Source organism: Hemicordylus capensis, chromosome 2, assembly GCF_027244095.1.
Source record: "Hemicordylus capensis ecotype Gifberg chromosome 2, rHemCap1.1.pri, whole genome shotgun sequence".
Classification (NCBI taxonomy): domain Eukaryota; kingdom Metazoa; phylum Chordata; class Lepidosauria; order Squamata; family Cordylidae; genus Hemicordylus; species Hemicordylus capensis.
In genome coordinates this window covers 196842051-196858172 of record NC_069658.1, presented here as the reverse complement: position 1 = coordinate 196858172, position 16122 = coordinate 196842051, and the positions used below count along the sequence as shown (strand labels likewise).

The 16122-nt window shown below is 42.5% G+C and overlaps 1 protein-coding gene across 6 annotated transcripts in view; it reads right to left on the bottom strand.

Moving 5' to 3' along the window:
* The window catches only part of MARS1 (methionyl-tRNA synthetase 1), a 62763-nt gene that overhangs the window by 2090 nt on the left and 44551 nt on the right, over positions 1 to 16122 (bottom strand). For all 6 annotated transcript variants that reach the window (XM_053295100.1, XM_053295098.1, XM_053295101.1 and 3 more), the window contains one exon: positions 862 to 936. In XM_053295100.1, the coding sequence (XP_053151075.1) occupies positions 862 to 936 (75 nt within the window). The remainder of the gene's footprint in view (positions 1 to 861; positions 937 to 16122) is intronic.

Below are 16122 nucleotides of genomic sequence, written 5' to 3'. Positions count from 1 at the left end.
CAATATGTCTCAATTTACACTTGCCAGCATTGTTCCACATTTGTCATTTTATCACCCACTCCTTGAGTTTGGAGAGATCCTTTTAGAGCTCACAGTCGGTTTTGGATTTAATTACCCTAAATAGTTTGGTGTTATCTGCACGTTTGGCCATCTCACTGCTTATCCCTAAATCTAGATAATTTATGAATAGATTTAAAAACACCGGTCCCAGTACAGATCCCTGGGGCACCCCACTTCTTACTTCCCTCCATTTAGACAACTGTCCATTTATACCTACCTTCCATTTCCTGTCCTTCAACCAGTTACCAATCCATACATGTACTTGTCCCCTTATCCTATGACTGCTAAGTTTTCAAGAATATTTGATGAGGAACTTTGTTGAAAGCTTTTTGGAAGTCCAAGTATAATATGTCAACTGGATGAGCTTTTGACACTCTCAAAGAACTCCAGAAGGTTTGTGAGGCAAGATTTGCCTTTGCAGAAGCCATGCTGGTTCTCCCCCAGCAGGGCCTATTCTTCTGTGTGCTTTACAACTTTATCCTTGAGAATGCTTTCCATCAATTTGCATGGAATAGATGTTAAGCTCACCGGCCGTAATTTCCCAGATCACTCCTGGATCCCTTTTTAAAAATTGGTGTTACATTGGCTACTTTGTGTGTTCACCAGCCATGCAGCCTAGCAACAGTTCACAGCCTATCAGTCAAACCTCTGAAGATCTGATGGATGAGCTGGATTTGGTATTCTGTGATGTTACAGCAGCCAGACTGGCCACAGCCACTCTTACTGTCTTGTAGAGCTAGCAGAGCCATCTTTCTACACACGAGTTAGGCTAGTGCAGTTTTGGATAAAGGAACAACTCACCTGTTTGGCTATTACTTCTTGAAGGTCCTTTGCTCCTTTTTCTGCTACCATTTTGCTATTCACGGATGCTTTTTTCTTGAAGGGGAAAGAAAAGGAAGAATGAGTGGCAGCATAACAAGTGCTATCTTTTTTGCATACAAGAGGAGATTAACCAAAACATGGCACTAGTGTAGCCATAAATGAATTCTTTCTGCTGGTGGGAGCAGGAGGGGGCGTGGTGGTTGCAGAAGAGGAATTATGTCAGTTTAACAAACCCTAAAAGCACATCAGTTCTCACAGAGATGGAAGTGGGTGGAGAGAAAGAGGTGCATCTGTAGGATGATTCCTTGTTTGTGAAGGGATCAGAATAGACACTGATCCACTTCTCCCGTTGCCTCCGCCTGCTATAGAAGCAAGATTACTACCCCAGCCAATAACCCTAGAAAAGCTATTTCCAGGGTTTAAGAGCAAAGGGGCCAGTCTTCATAGTTCTCTTGCAAGATTGTGGTTCCTTACTGCAGTTCATGAAACTCAAATATGTAGGATAAGAGTAGTGGAAGTTTATAGGAACTCAAGTAAAAATGTTGAGCAGGCAGGGTTAGAAATGATACCTCTTTTACTCACACCTACACACACCCATGCCCCAATTAGAAGAGAATATAGACAAGAATGTCTTGCTTCCCCCCACTCCAATTAGAGCTCCTATGCCTCTAAATGCCTCAGTAAAAATAGTCAACAGATAGAGATGCCATGATGCAAGAAGCAGAAATACTAAAGTCAATCTAGGTTTTGCAAAGAAGAGGAATATAAAAACTTACAACCTTGATTCTTTTGCATTTGCATTACTCTGCTACATATGGAAGATTTCTAATCAAAACCAGAAGGTTGTATGGAATTTTTTTAATGCCTTTGATGGGTGAGGTTGAAAGGAATTATGAAGAACCCACATCTACAGAATACCCACCCCCAACCATCACTTCACCCAAGTAGATTATCCTTTGGAAGGGATGAATGGAGCATTGGTTCACTTACCATGAAGGCTTCTTCTGGATGCTGGAGTTCAAGGACATCTCAATGGGTGATCCACTCACATGCTCCAAGACAGGACAGTTTTGATTAAGAAAAATACACACCTACTCAAGGCTGAAGGGGATAGCTCCACCCCAGTTTCAGGCCAAGTTACTAAAAGGTACAATGACAAAAAGTTATGTCAGATAGAAAGGTCAATGTATAAGCGTGAAATGGAACCTGAAAAATACATCTAACAACCACTAGGAGTAAGCAAAAAATAGTGTCCAATAGTTCAAGTCTGTTTGTAAATGGCAAGTAATGAAATTACCCTCCTCAGACTGTTGATGGCAAGTATGGACGGTTGACAATATGGTCTCCAAGGAGTAGACAGGGGCACTAAGCCAGGTGGGCTGAGCTGTCCTTGACTCCATCATCCAGAAGAAGCCTTCATGGTAAGTGAACCAATGCTCTGTTCTCTGATGCTGGGGTCAAGGACATCTCTATGGGACATACCACAGCTTGTACTTCACCTAGGGAGGGAGCACCCTGTCTACTCCTGGGAAAGCACCTGTTGCAGCACTCTCCTACTGAATGCTGCTTGTGTTAAAGCATAAGTATCCATCTTGTAATGCTTCATTTTCCCACATGGCCACCTTAGAGATCAAGAATTGGAGCATTTGTCGAAAAGGCCGCTGACTTAGCCACTGCTCTTGTGGAGTGTGCCAGTATACGTGTTGGTGGACGCATCTGCCGAGTCTCATAGGCTAGTGCAATGAAGGCTCGAATCCATCTGACGATGGTCGAAGAAGATACGACCTTTTCCATAGAGCCAGGTAAAAAGGATACAAACAATGAATCTGTACCTTGGAAAGCCGCAGACCATTTTATACACCTTTTGAGACAGCAATGAACGTCTAACTTATACCATTGTTTTTCCCTTGGATGTTTTGAGTATGGACAGAACAAGGGAAGAAATATCCTGAAACTGATGAAATGGTGATGCTGCTTTGGTGCGAATGAATGGATCCGGAATAAGGCGTACCGACTCCTGTTGGAATATGCAGTATGCCCTGTGAACGGACAGTGTTTGGAGTTCTGATATCCTTCTTGCTGAAGTAATTGCTATTAAGAACGGCAACTTGAAGGATGGGATTCTTATGAGAATGTACTGTAAGGGCTCCAAGTGATGTGACTGTAGAGCCTTCAACACTGTGTGTAAACCACACACACCACTATGAGCCAGCATGGTGTAGTGGTTAGAGTGTTGGACTAGGACCAGGGAGACCTGAGTTCAAATCCCTATTCAGCCATGATACTAGCTGGGTGACTCTGGGCCAGTCACTTCTCTCTCAGCCTAACCTACTTAACAGGGTTGTTGTGAGGAGAAACTCAAATATGTAGTACATCGCTCTGGGCTCCTTGGAAGAAGAGCAGGATATAAAATGTAAATAAATAAATAAATCTCAAGGAGGAAAGTGGTGCACTGTAGGTGGTGATATCAATGTTGCCCCTTGCAAGAACCTTTTTAGATGAGGGTGTGAGTGTACAGACCTAGCTGATAAACCAGAAAGAAGTCCTACTAGGGAGGCTGTTTGTCTTTTGAGTGTGTTTGGTCTGAAGCCCATTTCCAGCCTCTCCTGGAGAAACTGTAGGAGATGATGTATGGACGCTGCACCCTAAGGCACTGAGTGATATGCCCCCAATCTTAAAAATGCTCTCCATGTACACTGGTAGATCTTATTTGTTGATGCCTGTCTTGATGCCAACGTAGTATCCAATACCTTATCTGAATATCCTTGTTTCAATATTCACCTCAGATTCCATGTGGCAAGCTGCAACCAATCCGGGTTGGAATGTTGCACTGGGACCTGAAGCAACAGATCCGGTGTTACTGGAAGAAACCATGGCTCAGTGGTTGCCAGATGTAATGACTCCGCAACCATGGCCTCCTGGGCCAGGAGGGGACCACTAGTATTACAATTGCCCTTAGCAGACGTACCCTTCTCAGCACTATTGCCATCAGGGGTGTCAGTGGAAATGCATAGAGAAGGCCCTCTGGCTACTGTGCTGATAGTTTGTCTATGTCCTCTGCTTCCCTGCAGGGGAATCTGGACATGAACTTTGGCAACTGAGTGTTCTGAGGGGTTGCGAATAGGTCCATAATTGGCATTCTCCACCTTTGTATGATCTGCTGGAAGATGTTTTGGTTTAGAGAACATTCGCCTGGCATCAGATCCTCCCGACTCCGCCAATCAGCCAGCTTGTTAAGGTCTCCCTTCACATGTGTCATCAAGGACCCCAGGTGTAACTCCACCCAGTTCATCAACAAGGCTGCCTCTGCATGAAGAGACCTTGACCTCGTGCCACCTTGTCAGTTTACATGAGCTTTTGCTGTTGTGTTGTCGGTTCAGGATGTGACACCCCTGTAGTGTAGTGAGTGAAAAGCCCTGGGAGCCAAGCGGATGGCCCTTAGCTCCAGCCAATTTATATTGTGAGCCTTTTCTTGTAGCATCCATGTCCCTTGTGCTGATAATTGTCAACAGTGTGCTCCCCAATCCCTGTTGCCGGCGTCTGTAGTCACAATCACCCTTGGTGGGTCCAAGAACTGTTTTCCTTGTAACTGGTTTCAAGGAAGCAAACACCACCAAAGGGAGTGACTGACTTGGGGAGGTAATCATAATATGTGCCGTTTCCTTGCAATAGCAGCCTGATGCGGTAGTAGAAGTCATGGCAGGTCTCTCAAATGGAATTTTGCCTGTGGAACGGCTTCTAGTGTCACCACCATCAGGGCCAAAATCCTCACTAGAGCGAGTAGAAGAACTGCAGAAGCCAAGAGCGCTGCCCTTATCTCAGTGGATAATCCTGGCTGGTATCAATTACCACCCCCAGATGCTGCGGTTTGTGGGGTGGAACCAACTGGCTCTTTGCCCGGTTGACAAGAAAACCATGATCTTGCAATGTCAGAAGGGTTGTCTGGATGTCATTCTTCACTGTTGTTCTGGAGAAAGATTAGATCAAGAGATAGTCTAAATACATGAATATCCAGACACCCGAAGACAGAGATAGGCCATCAGTGGTGCCAACACCTTTGTAAAGACCCGAGGGGCCGATAGACCGAATGGAAGGCCTACATACTGGTAATGCCTTTTGGCATACTTGAATCTGAGGAGGTGATGGCTGCTGTGATGTATCAGCACATGTAGATACGCCTCCTTCAGGTCTATTGATGACAGGTAGTTTAAGTGGTGAAGTGCTTCTGCCACAGTACATAGGGACTCCATCCAGAATCTTTTTTGCTTGACCAACCTGTTTAGATATTTCAAGTCCAAGACCACCCTTTTGGGGATGGTGACCAAGATAGAATAGATGCCCTTTTCCTCCTGATAGGGGGGCACTGGCACTACTGCTCCAATATCCACCAGATGATGAACTGCTTTTTGGAGTTGGAAGTGTTTGGTAAAAGAGTGAGAGTGTGGTGTTGGAAGGAACCTGTGGGAAGGTCGTGCATCCAATTCTATCTTGTACCCCTTTTGAACTATGCCAAGAACCCACTTGTCCCTTGTGGAGATCTCCCATGCATGGAAGAACTGTGACAGGCAGCCTCCCAGGCAGGATGGACCCGAGTCATTGTTGCTAGGTGTTTTGTTTTCCTGAAGCAGAGTTCTGTCTGTTATTTCCGAAACGTCTGGAGGTGAAATGTGGACGGTTCCAGACACCACGCTGCAGTCTGTAGTCTTGCTCCCAGCCCCTGAAGGAGGGCCAGAAATTCCGAAAGGGCTGAAACAGTCTTTTGAAACCTGGCTTATCAGGCTTGTGTGGAGCTGGCATTGTTTTCCACTTATCCTTTGATTCAACTAGTATGTCTTTCAGAGCAGAATCCCCAAACAGCTTTGTGCTGTCATAAGGTACAGCAGTTATTTTATTCCCAGAGGTAGAGTCACCTGCCAGCTCTTAAGCCACAGGTGCCATCTGCCCACTACAGAAGCTGCAGATGATCTGGACAAAAACCTAATAGAATCTAAAGGGGCATCTGCCACGAAGGCCTGTGCCTTCTGAATCTTGACCAACTGCTGCCTCATTTTTACAGGGTCAGAAAGTGGGTCACTAAGTACATCGTCCACCCACAATAAAATTGCCCCAGCCACAATGGAAGCTGCTGCCAAGGAACAGGTAGCCAGGGATGAATTATTGTGTACCCTTCTCAGCGCAAATTCAGCTTTTTTATCTGAGGGATCTTTGAGGGTGGTTTCCCCATCCCTATGGACCAAAGATCCCAATATTAATTGTACGATTGGTGCATCTATGAATGGTGATTGCTGCTGGAAAGAATAATATCGGTTCACAATAGCCATCGGCTTCCTGTTTGTTGCTGGAAGGAGCCATTCTTGCTTTTCTTCAGTAAAGACATCTGGCATTGGCAATAACCTGTACTTAGGCCTCACCTTAGGAAACATGAGGTCTCCCTTAGCTGACTGAGACATCCCTGAAGCTACCTTTGATTGCAGTCCAATAGTGGCTAACACTCTTTGTCATGAGATGCAATGGGAGCTAGTAATAATTTTATTAGGGCCATTAAGACAATATATTTGGAGCAATATGCCAAAATTATTATAAATTGAAGTATCAAATTGTAAAATACAAAGAGGAACTAGACAAGGTTGTCGGGTTTCCCCATTACTTTTTATATTAGTTCTGGAAGTGCTTTGTAGAAACATTAGAGAAGATGACCAAATACAAGGCCCGAAAGGAGGGAAACAGGAGTATAAACTCAGAGCCTTTGCAGATTATGTGGTGCTTTTTCTAGAAAATCCATTAGGAAAGGTTGGTAGGCTCTTGGAAAAAATAGAACAATTTGGCCAATTTGCTGGGTTTTATATTAATAAGAGTAAAATGAAGATGTTGACAAAAAATATGGACCAGAAATCCAATAATAGACTTTATGAGATAAATGAATTGAAAGTGAAGAAGAAACTCAAATATTTGGGTGTCTGGTTGACAAATAAAAATTCTTTGTTTTCAAATAATTATATTAAAATATGGAATACAGTAAGAACTGATTTGTAAAGATGGACTAGAATGAACTTATCTTTAATGGGAAGAATTTCAGCTGTGAAAATGAATGTCTTGCCTAAAATGTTTCTTTTTCAGATAATTCCTATAATTAATAAGTTAACCTGTTTCAAGCAATGGCAAAAGGATATAACTAAATTTGTTTGGCAAGGGAAAAGACCAAGAATTAAATTTAAAAATTTAACAGATGCTAAAGAAAGAGGTGGTCTTACCCTGCCTGATTTAAGGCTGTATTTTGATGCTGTTTGTCTGGTGTGGTTAAAGGAATGGATAACATTAAGAAATCCCAGAATACTTGATTTGGAAGGATTCGATAGAAGGTTTGGCTGGCACTCATATTTGTGGTATGATAAAGGCAAAGTGCATAAAGACTTCCTTAATCATTATGTAAGAAGGAGTCTGATGGGAGTATGGGCAAAATATAAAAAATGGTTGGAGTGTAAAACTCCATTATGGGTATCCCCGATTGAGGCTTTGGCACATAAAGAGACAAATATGTAATCTGAATGGGGTACTTATAGGGATTTGTTATGTTTTCAAGAGAAGGGCTGTAAATTTAAAAAAAATAAATGAAGTACAAAACTTGGTTAGTAATTGGTTTCAGTATCACCAGCTAAATAAAATTTATAAAAATGACCTTAAGGTTGGATTTGTGGATCAAATGTCAAGATTTGAGAAGGAGCTGTGTGAAAATAATGCAAGATTAGTCTCTAAGATGTATAGGTCGTTGCTTTTGGAGGAGACAAGAGATGAAGTGGTTAAAACGACTATGATCAAATGGGCTCAGGATGTGGGACATAATATAGATATGGCTGCTTGGGAAAAATTATGGAAAACTGATTTAAAGTTTACTGCATGTTATACTTTAAAATAAAATTATTATAAGATGATGTACAGGTGGTATCTGACACCGAAAAAATTAGCATTAATGTATAAAAATGTTTCAAACAAATGTTGGAAATGTGGACCAGTGTTTCTCAACAGCCGGTCCGCGGACCGCTGCCGGTCCGCGGAGGCTTGAGTGCCGGTCCGCGACTAGGAAGGCAGGGCTCCCCGAAGAATAGGCTTGTTTTTCAATCCCCAGTAAAAGCTTGCACTAAACATGCCACCATCCCGGTCGGGTCCGGGTTGCCATCGCCCCCCTTACTCAACATTGTTGAGTAACACAGTTTCCGAGGCTCCTGGAACGTCAGTGGCCAATAGGGGTGGAGCAGGGGCGGGGCTTGTGCTGAGGCGGGAAGATGGCCCAGTGAGTGAGTGGAGGAATCAGGTGGTTGCTGGTCGCTTGAAGGTGCTCTGTGTGAGATCTTTGATGAGGTGAGCTGCTTAAACTTACTGGCTTAAAACTAAGTGAGGTGCCGAGGCGGGAAGATGGCGGTTGTTGGTGCAGTCCGTGTTTGCTTCGACCAACTGCGGTCCGGCACTGGGTGGGGGGTATATTTAAGAGGGTGGGAGGGTTTACTTACCCCTCCCGCCGCTTTCCTGCTCTGGTGCCCGTAATTCGTAGTGTAATTGGGGCGGCAGGATATCTCCCTGCCGCCCCTTCCCTGCTGCTCCTCGTGGGCTTTAATTTAAGAGGCTACTTGTTTACTTAACCTTTTCCGATTCTTTTCATCGTGTGTGCATCATCACTTATCGGGGGGGAAATCCCAGGTGCCCGATATTGTTGTGCGTGTGAGGAATCTTAAGACTTTCCCCTTCTTTCTCTGCAAAGGTGTTTGCTTGTTTTGCTGGGACGGGAAGGTTACACTGAAGAGGCGATTGCACATGCAAGGGCTGGCTCGCTGTGGCGGCCCCAAGCCAGAGGAAGCGCGAAGGGGGCGGGACTCAGCAGAAATGTCCACTCCCGTCCCTGCTGCTGTAGTAGCTGCGGCTGAGGCGGGGCTGGAGAGCGGGGAAAGGCGGGATGGATGGCTATTGCTAAGAGATGAGGAGGGGAGCCGGGCTTGTTTGCCTTTAATACGGAGACTTTGAGGCTTAAGAAAAGGCGGGGAAAGGTGCTCCCCTCTCCTCCTGGCAGAAGAGCTCAGGGAGGTGGTGTGTGGCAGGAACCTGCATTTTGTCCAGCTTGCAAAGGGAGAGAAAGGGTGCCTTTTAAGAAGGTCCCTGGAGGAGGCGCCTGATGCGAGCAAAGGGGCGGCACTGCCGGGTGCGCGCAGCTGCCAGATCGCTTTTATACAGCGCCACACAGGCCCACCGCCTCCGCTCTCTCCTCCTCCAGGGACCTTCTTAAAAGGCACCCTTTCTCTCCCTTTGCAAGCTGGACAAAATGCAGGTTCCTGCCACACACCACCTCCCTGAGCTCTTCTGCCAGGAGGAGAGGGGAGCACCTTTCCCCGCCTTTTCTTAAGCCTCAAAGTCTCCGTATTAAAGACAAACAAGCCCGGCTCCCCTCCTCATCTCTTAGCAATAGCCATCCATCCCGCCTTTCCCCGCTCTCCAGCCCCGCCTCAGCCGCAGCTACTACAGCAGCAGGGACGGGAGTGGACATTTCTGCTGAGTCCCGCCCCCTTCGCGCTTCCTCTGGCTTGGGGCCGCCACAGCGAGCCAGCCCTTGCATGTGCAATCGCCTCTTCAGTGTAACCTTCCCGTCCCAGCAAAACAAGCAAACACCTTTGCAGAGAAAGAAGGGGAAAGTCTTAAGATTCCTCACACGCACAACAATATCGGGCACCTGGGATTTCCCCCCCGATAAGTGATGATGCACACACGATGAAAAGAATCGGAAAAGGTTAAGTAAACAAGTAGCATGTAAACATGTAGTTTTAAAATTTTAATGTTCACATTAACTTAATTTCTTGTGTGCATTTTGATGAGTATGTAAATAGTATGTAAATAAAATACAGTTTATTGTTTAACAAATTTTATTTTATGATATTATTTTAATTGCAATGTTAGATGTTATATCTGTTAGATATATAACATAAAATTAAACTTGCAACCCCTTTACTAACTGCTGGTCCGGGAAACTGCACACAAAGAATGTAGCGGTCCTTGACACTCTGCAAAAATGATTTAGCGGTCCTTGAGTCCAAAAAGGTTGAGAAACACTGATGTGGACAATGTGAAGGAACTTTTTTCATATGTGGTGGTCATGCAGGAAGGCAAAGGCTTTTGGGGATATGATATACAATGAGTTGAAGAAAATTTTTAAAATGATATTTTGTAAGAGGCCAGAATCCCTCCTGCTGGGAATAACAGAAAGAGAGTTCTCCAGAAGAAATTTAACATTTTCTATGCATGCAATCACGGCAGCTAGGATAGTATATGCGCAGAAATTGAAAGACACTAAAATGCCCTCAAAAGAAGACTGGTTGATAAAAATTTTGGAGTATGCTGAGATGGCAAAGCTTGCAGCACTTATAAGAGATGAAAATTTGGAATATTAGAAGCAAGATGGCGTCAGGAATGAAAATTCCTGACTAAACCACCTGTCAGGATTTTCATCAATCATTTGGTCTTATCACCTTCCATCAGTCAGATGGAGGTCGGTATGTGTGTGGGGCTCGGTCCTCCTCCTAAAGGTGGGAGTCAGGGGGTCTTCAGACCTTGAAAAGTCTGGTAAACCCTGGATGAACATCTGGAGAGACCTTCCTGCAATCATCGGACTGAATGAAGAGAGGCTTTTCACTGCCTAATCACCAACTACCTGCTCTTTAAAAAAAAATCTTTACTAATAAATCTGAGATGTCCTTGGCCGTGAGTTTGGCAGATTTACGGTGTTGTTTTTCTCTTTACTGAAAGCTCTTGCTTACTTTTTGCTATTTTTACTTTGCTGGAGAGCTCAGCATTCCAATGCTAACAGCTTTCAGTTTTGTCTTGAAGAATTTTTTGAAATGTCTGATATCCCAGCAATTACTTATTTCTTATTTTATTCTTGAACTTTAAACTACTCACAGCATTCGTTGGAGATTATTATGGGTGTTTTTTCTCCCTATCTCTTTGTGAACCTCCCCCTCCCCCACCTCGAACTTTCCGGCAGACAAGTATTTGCAATGGAGAAGACAGGCTTGGATAGAAGAATGGCTTGTTTCTTCTCTTGATTTGGTTTTTTCATTTTACTGTTTTTGCAGAACCACATATCTAACCTGTTCATGTCTGTCTTACAAAGCCCTACTTGGACAAATTCTGTTTACCTGCTCTCTAGGAGGATTTGACTTTGACTGCTCTGAAAAGTTCCATTTACAGTTCCTTCTGTTTGCACGGCTGACAAAGTGTTTTATGGCTGAATAATCACCCTTTCGCCATTAACTATCTACCCAAGTTCTGACTAGAGAAACGAAAGTGTTGGGAAGGAGTTTGCTGAGACTGTGACTTTACTTTGAAGAATTCCATACCTCCTACTTGGCTGAGCTGGAGTGATGAAGATTTATAATAGAACAAACCTGAAAGTTTTAATTTTATTTGAAAGTTTACTTGCTTCAGCTGTTTACTTTGCACGTGTGTATTAATAGAACTACTTGGCTTTCAGCTGTGGTGAGGTCTATGAGGAAGGATTTCAATTGGAGGGATTTCTTTGCGCAGAAACTTTCTTAGGTATTTCAAGGTTACAGTTCCGGCTCTGTTTGGTCTCTCCTGTATGAGAAAATGTCCCTGGACACTGTTTCTAAGATTTCAAATTAACCCTTTGCTGGGTGAGCGGGTAGATTCTCAAAGCCTCAAAGATTCTAAATGTTGACTCCCACTTTTTTCTCTTATGCATCTCTCCTTCTCTTTGACTTTTCAAGATATGTGATTAATTCAAGGTTTTATCTATCTATCTAAAGGTTTTAACTTTGAGTATAAGCATATACTATACCTCATTAATTGGCTTGTCAATGTATTCCCTGTGTTCAATGCACTTTCTTCAATATATTTCTGTACTGCTTCTCCTCCTTTTCCTACCAAACATTATTTAGGGAACTTCACACAGGGTCTAATATTGAAATAACCTCAGCACTCAAAGTCTTAACCTAAGGAGTTAACATGTATCAGCATGATTGAAACTGAATTATATGTGATTATTTTGGGTTTCATTTGTAGCTGTAACCCGGAGTATAACTTAATACCAAGCCTTAATACTTGGTCCCTCAAGGCATTCCTTGTGTTAACTGTCTTTTATATTTTAAACATTAATATTTAGGGAGTTCTAAACACGGTCCAATATGGGTAACAAGCTAATCAGGAATTAAGTTGTATAGTGGACCCAATGGTTTGATAGACCTAAGGAACTGTCACATATATCTTCCTTTGAGGGACATAATGAGAATGTATTAAGAAGGGGGGATTTAGGGATGAATTGAGAATATCCTTGCAAACTTAATTCTGAGAAACAAAGTGTTGCAACAATGCAAACATATCCAAATATAGAACAGGATAATTAGTTTTTCCTTACCACAGGACATTAAAGTTTTAAAGGGATAAGAATGACAAGCAGCTGAAGGGTATTCTGCTACTTCTATTAGTTTCAGTTTACTATTCCCTCCTCTTTCCCCATGAGCTTTTATTATCCGTTATGAATACCTGATAATTATTAATAATAATAATTATACTTAATAATAACACTCTGAGAAGTTTAGCTGAATGCAAACAATTGGAAGCAAACTGAAGGATTAGATACATGTATAGAGAGGATATTGTTTTGCCATTGTCCGACATTTTTTTTCCTCAGTTGTAGGTTATAAAGATCAGTCAAGGCTGAATTTAGTTCCCGCCATTTATCTCTCCCGTATGTTTATTTGGTTTTCATTACAGAGGAGTGGGACTACTAAAGGTTTAGCTGATCTTTGTTCATTATTTTACTATGGTTTTTGTATTCCAGTTTGCGACTGGATATGAATTTCATGAACTGGTGGATATGTGGCTTTGTATTTATAACACACATATTACTTCTGGTATGCCAGAACTAGCGTTTTTTTAACTCTTATTTTCTTCTCCATTGGATAATCTCGGTTGAAACCATTTTGCATATACAGTTGCCCAATAATTAACTGAATTTAGGGAGAGTGTTCTGTGAGAGTTCTAAACTCTATTCTCTCTTGATGATTAGGTTTTTAGTTGAGCCTACAGACATTAACAAGCCTTCTCTGTATTGCTGTTTGAATCTCCCACGGATTCTTTAGGAGGTAGTAGAATGGTTTTTGGAGGAGAGAGCCAGTATGAAGGGATTGAAGCAGTTTAGGGTGTGATTTGAACACAGAGACATATAGAACTAACATATGTCTTGCCTGAGAGATCTTTCCCCTTTATTGTATTGATATTACAATACTATAAACGGTACTGAAGTGTACTTAATAATGTGTATTAGGATATACTTGAGACACATATCTGAGGTACACCTAAAATTACATATCGGTTTTTGAGCTCTTATCAGTAGGACTAATTTTTATTTAGATTCCTTTACCTGTTATTTATAACATTGAAACTCATGTGGAAGAGAACTGTACAGCACCTTACTGGTGAAGTCTGCTGCTGTGGTTCCTATTGTAAACTGGTTATCCAGTTGGACAGAACAAGGAATTTAAAGTTTTTTAAATTCATTTTCAGTTTGGCTAGAATCATGGATGACCTTTGATCATTTTAGATTGTCTCAGCCCACCAGCTTAACATATATTATATCTCTCATTTAATGTTGATTGGATGGAAAAGGCTAGAAGATCCATGATTTGTTTAGGAAATTTCCTTTTGTTGAGTATTTGAGAATAACACATTACAAAACATATGTTACAAGACTCAGTTATCCCACTTATTGAAAGTTTCAATAAGCTTTGTTTTATTATTACTTATACAGGTCTTAATTCAGAAGTAGGACAAAATTAGAGCAAGGGAACTTATATTTCCCTCCCTATAGAATACAGAATCTTATCAATAATACCTAATATCATTTTTAGTGTCTGTGATGTTCAAATCACAGAGTATTGGAGATGTCTTGCCCTGTGTTCAAAATAATTGTATCATATCTACTTTATACATCATAGGGTTGGTTCTCTCCTCTTCAAACCGTTTGATTGTGGGATGATCAATCATGCTGGGACAGACCTTTTCTAATTTCCCCTTGTGGGGTTCAAGATTCTTTACTAATTGCTACTGATGTCTGAGGCCTAGTTTAGGACACTTTAGATTAAACTAACACTATTGTATTTTTCCTTCATTTTGGTTTTGAAGGATAAGACTTTGTATGTAAACTTGTTTGGTCTTGTTGGAGTCTCAGATGTAACCTTTCTGTTTCTACTTGTAATACTAATAAAAGCATTAAAAAAAATTTGGAATATTTTAAAGAAGATTGGGAACCATTTTTGCTTTACTTAAAGAATTATTTTTCTAATATGGACTTTTCAGCAGGGTTTGAAATATAGTAATAAGAGCAGGTTGGGTAGGGTAAAATCGAGTAGTAGTGTGGAGTATGTATGTTTTGAATTATTATAACAATGGTTTATATGTATAGTTATTGTGAACCGCGCAGACAGGTAAGCGGGAAGTCAATATTTACTTACGTGTAGAATTAGATAAATGAATGTAATTTGAATGTAAAGCTAGTGTAAAAGCCAATAAAAATGAAAATGCAAAAAACCCAAACCATTCTTTGTCATGAGAAGATTAAAGTCCTCAGACACAAAAAGGTGCTACAAGACAAAACCCTGGTCTAGATCCTCCCCACTCCTCATCTGGAACAATATCAGGGTCCTGATTTCTACCATCTGCCCCATCTGGCTCCCCCTCAGGGTCAGTCTCCAAATCAACTACAGGGGTTGGAATGGCCTTACACTTATCTGGTACCATTGTTGTTCTCAGGTCCTGAGTGCTTGGGTCCCCAGAGTCAGGGCCTGACAAGACTGACTAATGCTGATCATTATGTTTACATTTGGAAGACCTGGATTTTTTAAATTTCTGGAATGTGACATGTTTTTTTCTTAGCTTTCTTCGGGGATGGACTGGCTGAATCAGAAGAGGTAGTTTCCTCAGATGAAGGGGATACCCCCTTATGCTTCTTTGATTTTTTATACTTTTTAAGGGTCTGATCTGATGAATGGTATCCACTATTGCATTCTTAAACCATGCCTGCCACTCAGGGGGAACTGTCTCAGGCAGGCAGGGAACTGGCTCTGAGGGACCCACTTAGGGCCTGCCTTACAAAAGGCAAGATCTTACCAGCTTTTTCTTTTGTCCTTCATCCAGGCTCCAACCCCAATTGCCCCCTTCTGCTGCTGCTGGGGTGACTTTTGCTGGTAACAGCTGCTGAGGCACCTCTCCCTTTTCCACACCATTTGGCGCCTTCAGGGGTTTTCTGTCAGCCGCCACTAGAGCCTCCGATCTTCCCCAGGCCTGTAGCTCTGAACTCGTGGGCGGAGGCTTTGAGAGGGGAAACGCTGCCGCCCGCCTTCGCCTTTCCATGAGGAGCGACAAGCCTCCTAAAGTCTCCCCTTGTTCTCTCTCCCTTCCTCTGAGATGCACTGGGCCGCTCTGCTGCGAGTTTTGCGGTCCGAGGGTGAGAGAGTCACAGTGGCCTCATTGGCGTTCAGACCGGGCGGCATTTTAGTAGTCGGTACCGATGTTTGTGGAGAAGGTGCTCTGGAAGCTGCTTTTCACTTTCCCCTTCAGCACCAGTATCATTTTACAAGCTCCTGCGTGCTCCATGGCAGGAGGGAGAAGGAACAATAGAGAGGCAGGAGAAAGGATTGTGAAAACAGAAGGGTTTTTAAAAGAAAGAAATTAGAGGTAGAAACATGAATAAAGACTGAGAAAGAGTAGGATGTAGGAATACAAAATGCAGAAAATATGAGAAAATGCTCAGAAAGATTTAGATTTTTGGAGCTGTCAGGAACTACGCAGGACATAAAGAACTAGGACTATACCCCTCAGGCTCAAGTAGGCGTGTATTTTTCTTTAGCTAATCAAAACAGTCCTGCCTTGGAGTACGTGAGAAGGATAACCAATAGAGATGTCCCTGGCCCCAGCATCAGAGAATAAGGAAATGTACTGCTGAAAAAATGCATACAGAAGGCACATAAGGTACTTGCTACAAACTAATCCTATACAGGAATCACTCAGTGCGGTTCCTAAGAACTCCCATATTAGAGCAGACTAAGGTTCAATTTAGTATAGTTCTGAGCCTTCAGAAGTGGCTGGGCAGATGCCTCTGGCAAGTTCCCAAGCAGGGAATGATGGATGGAGGTAGCATCTAGCACATGATGGAAGACTATCCTATGACGTGGATACAACAGG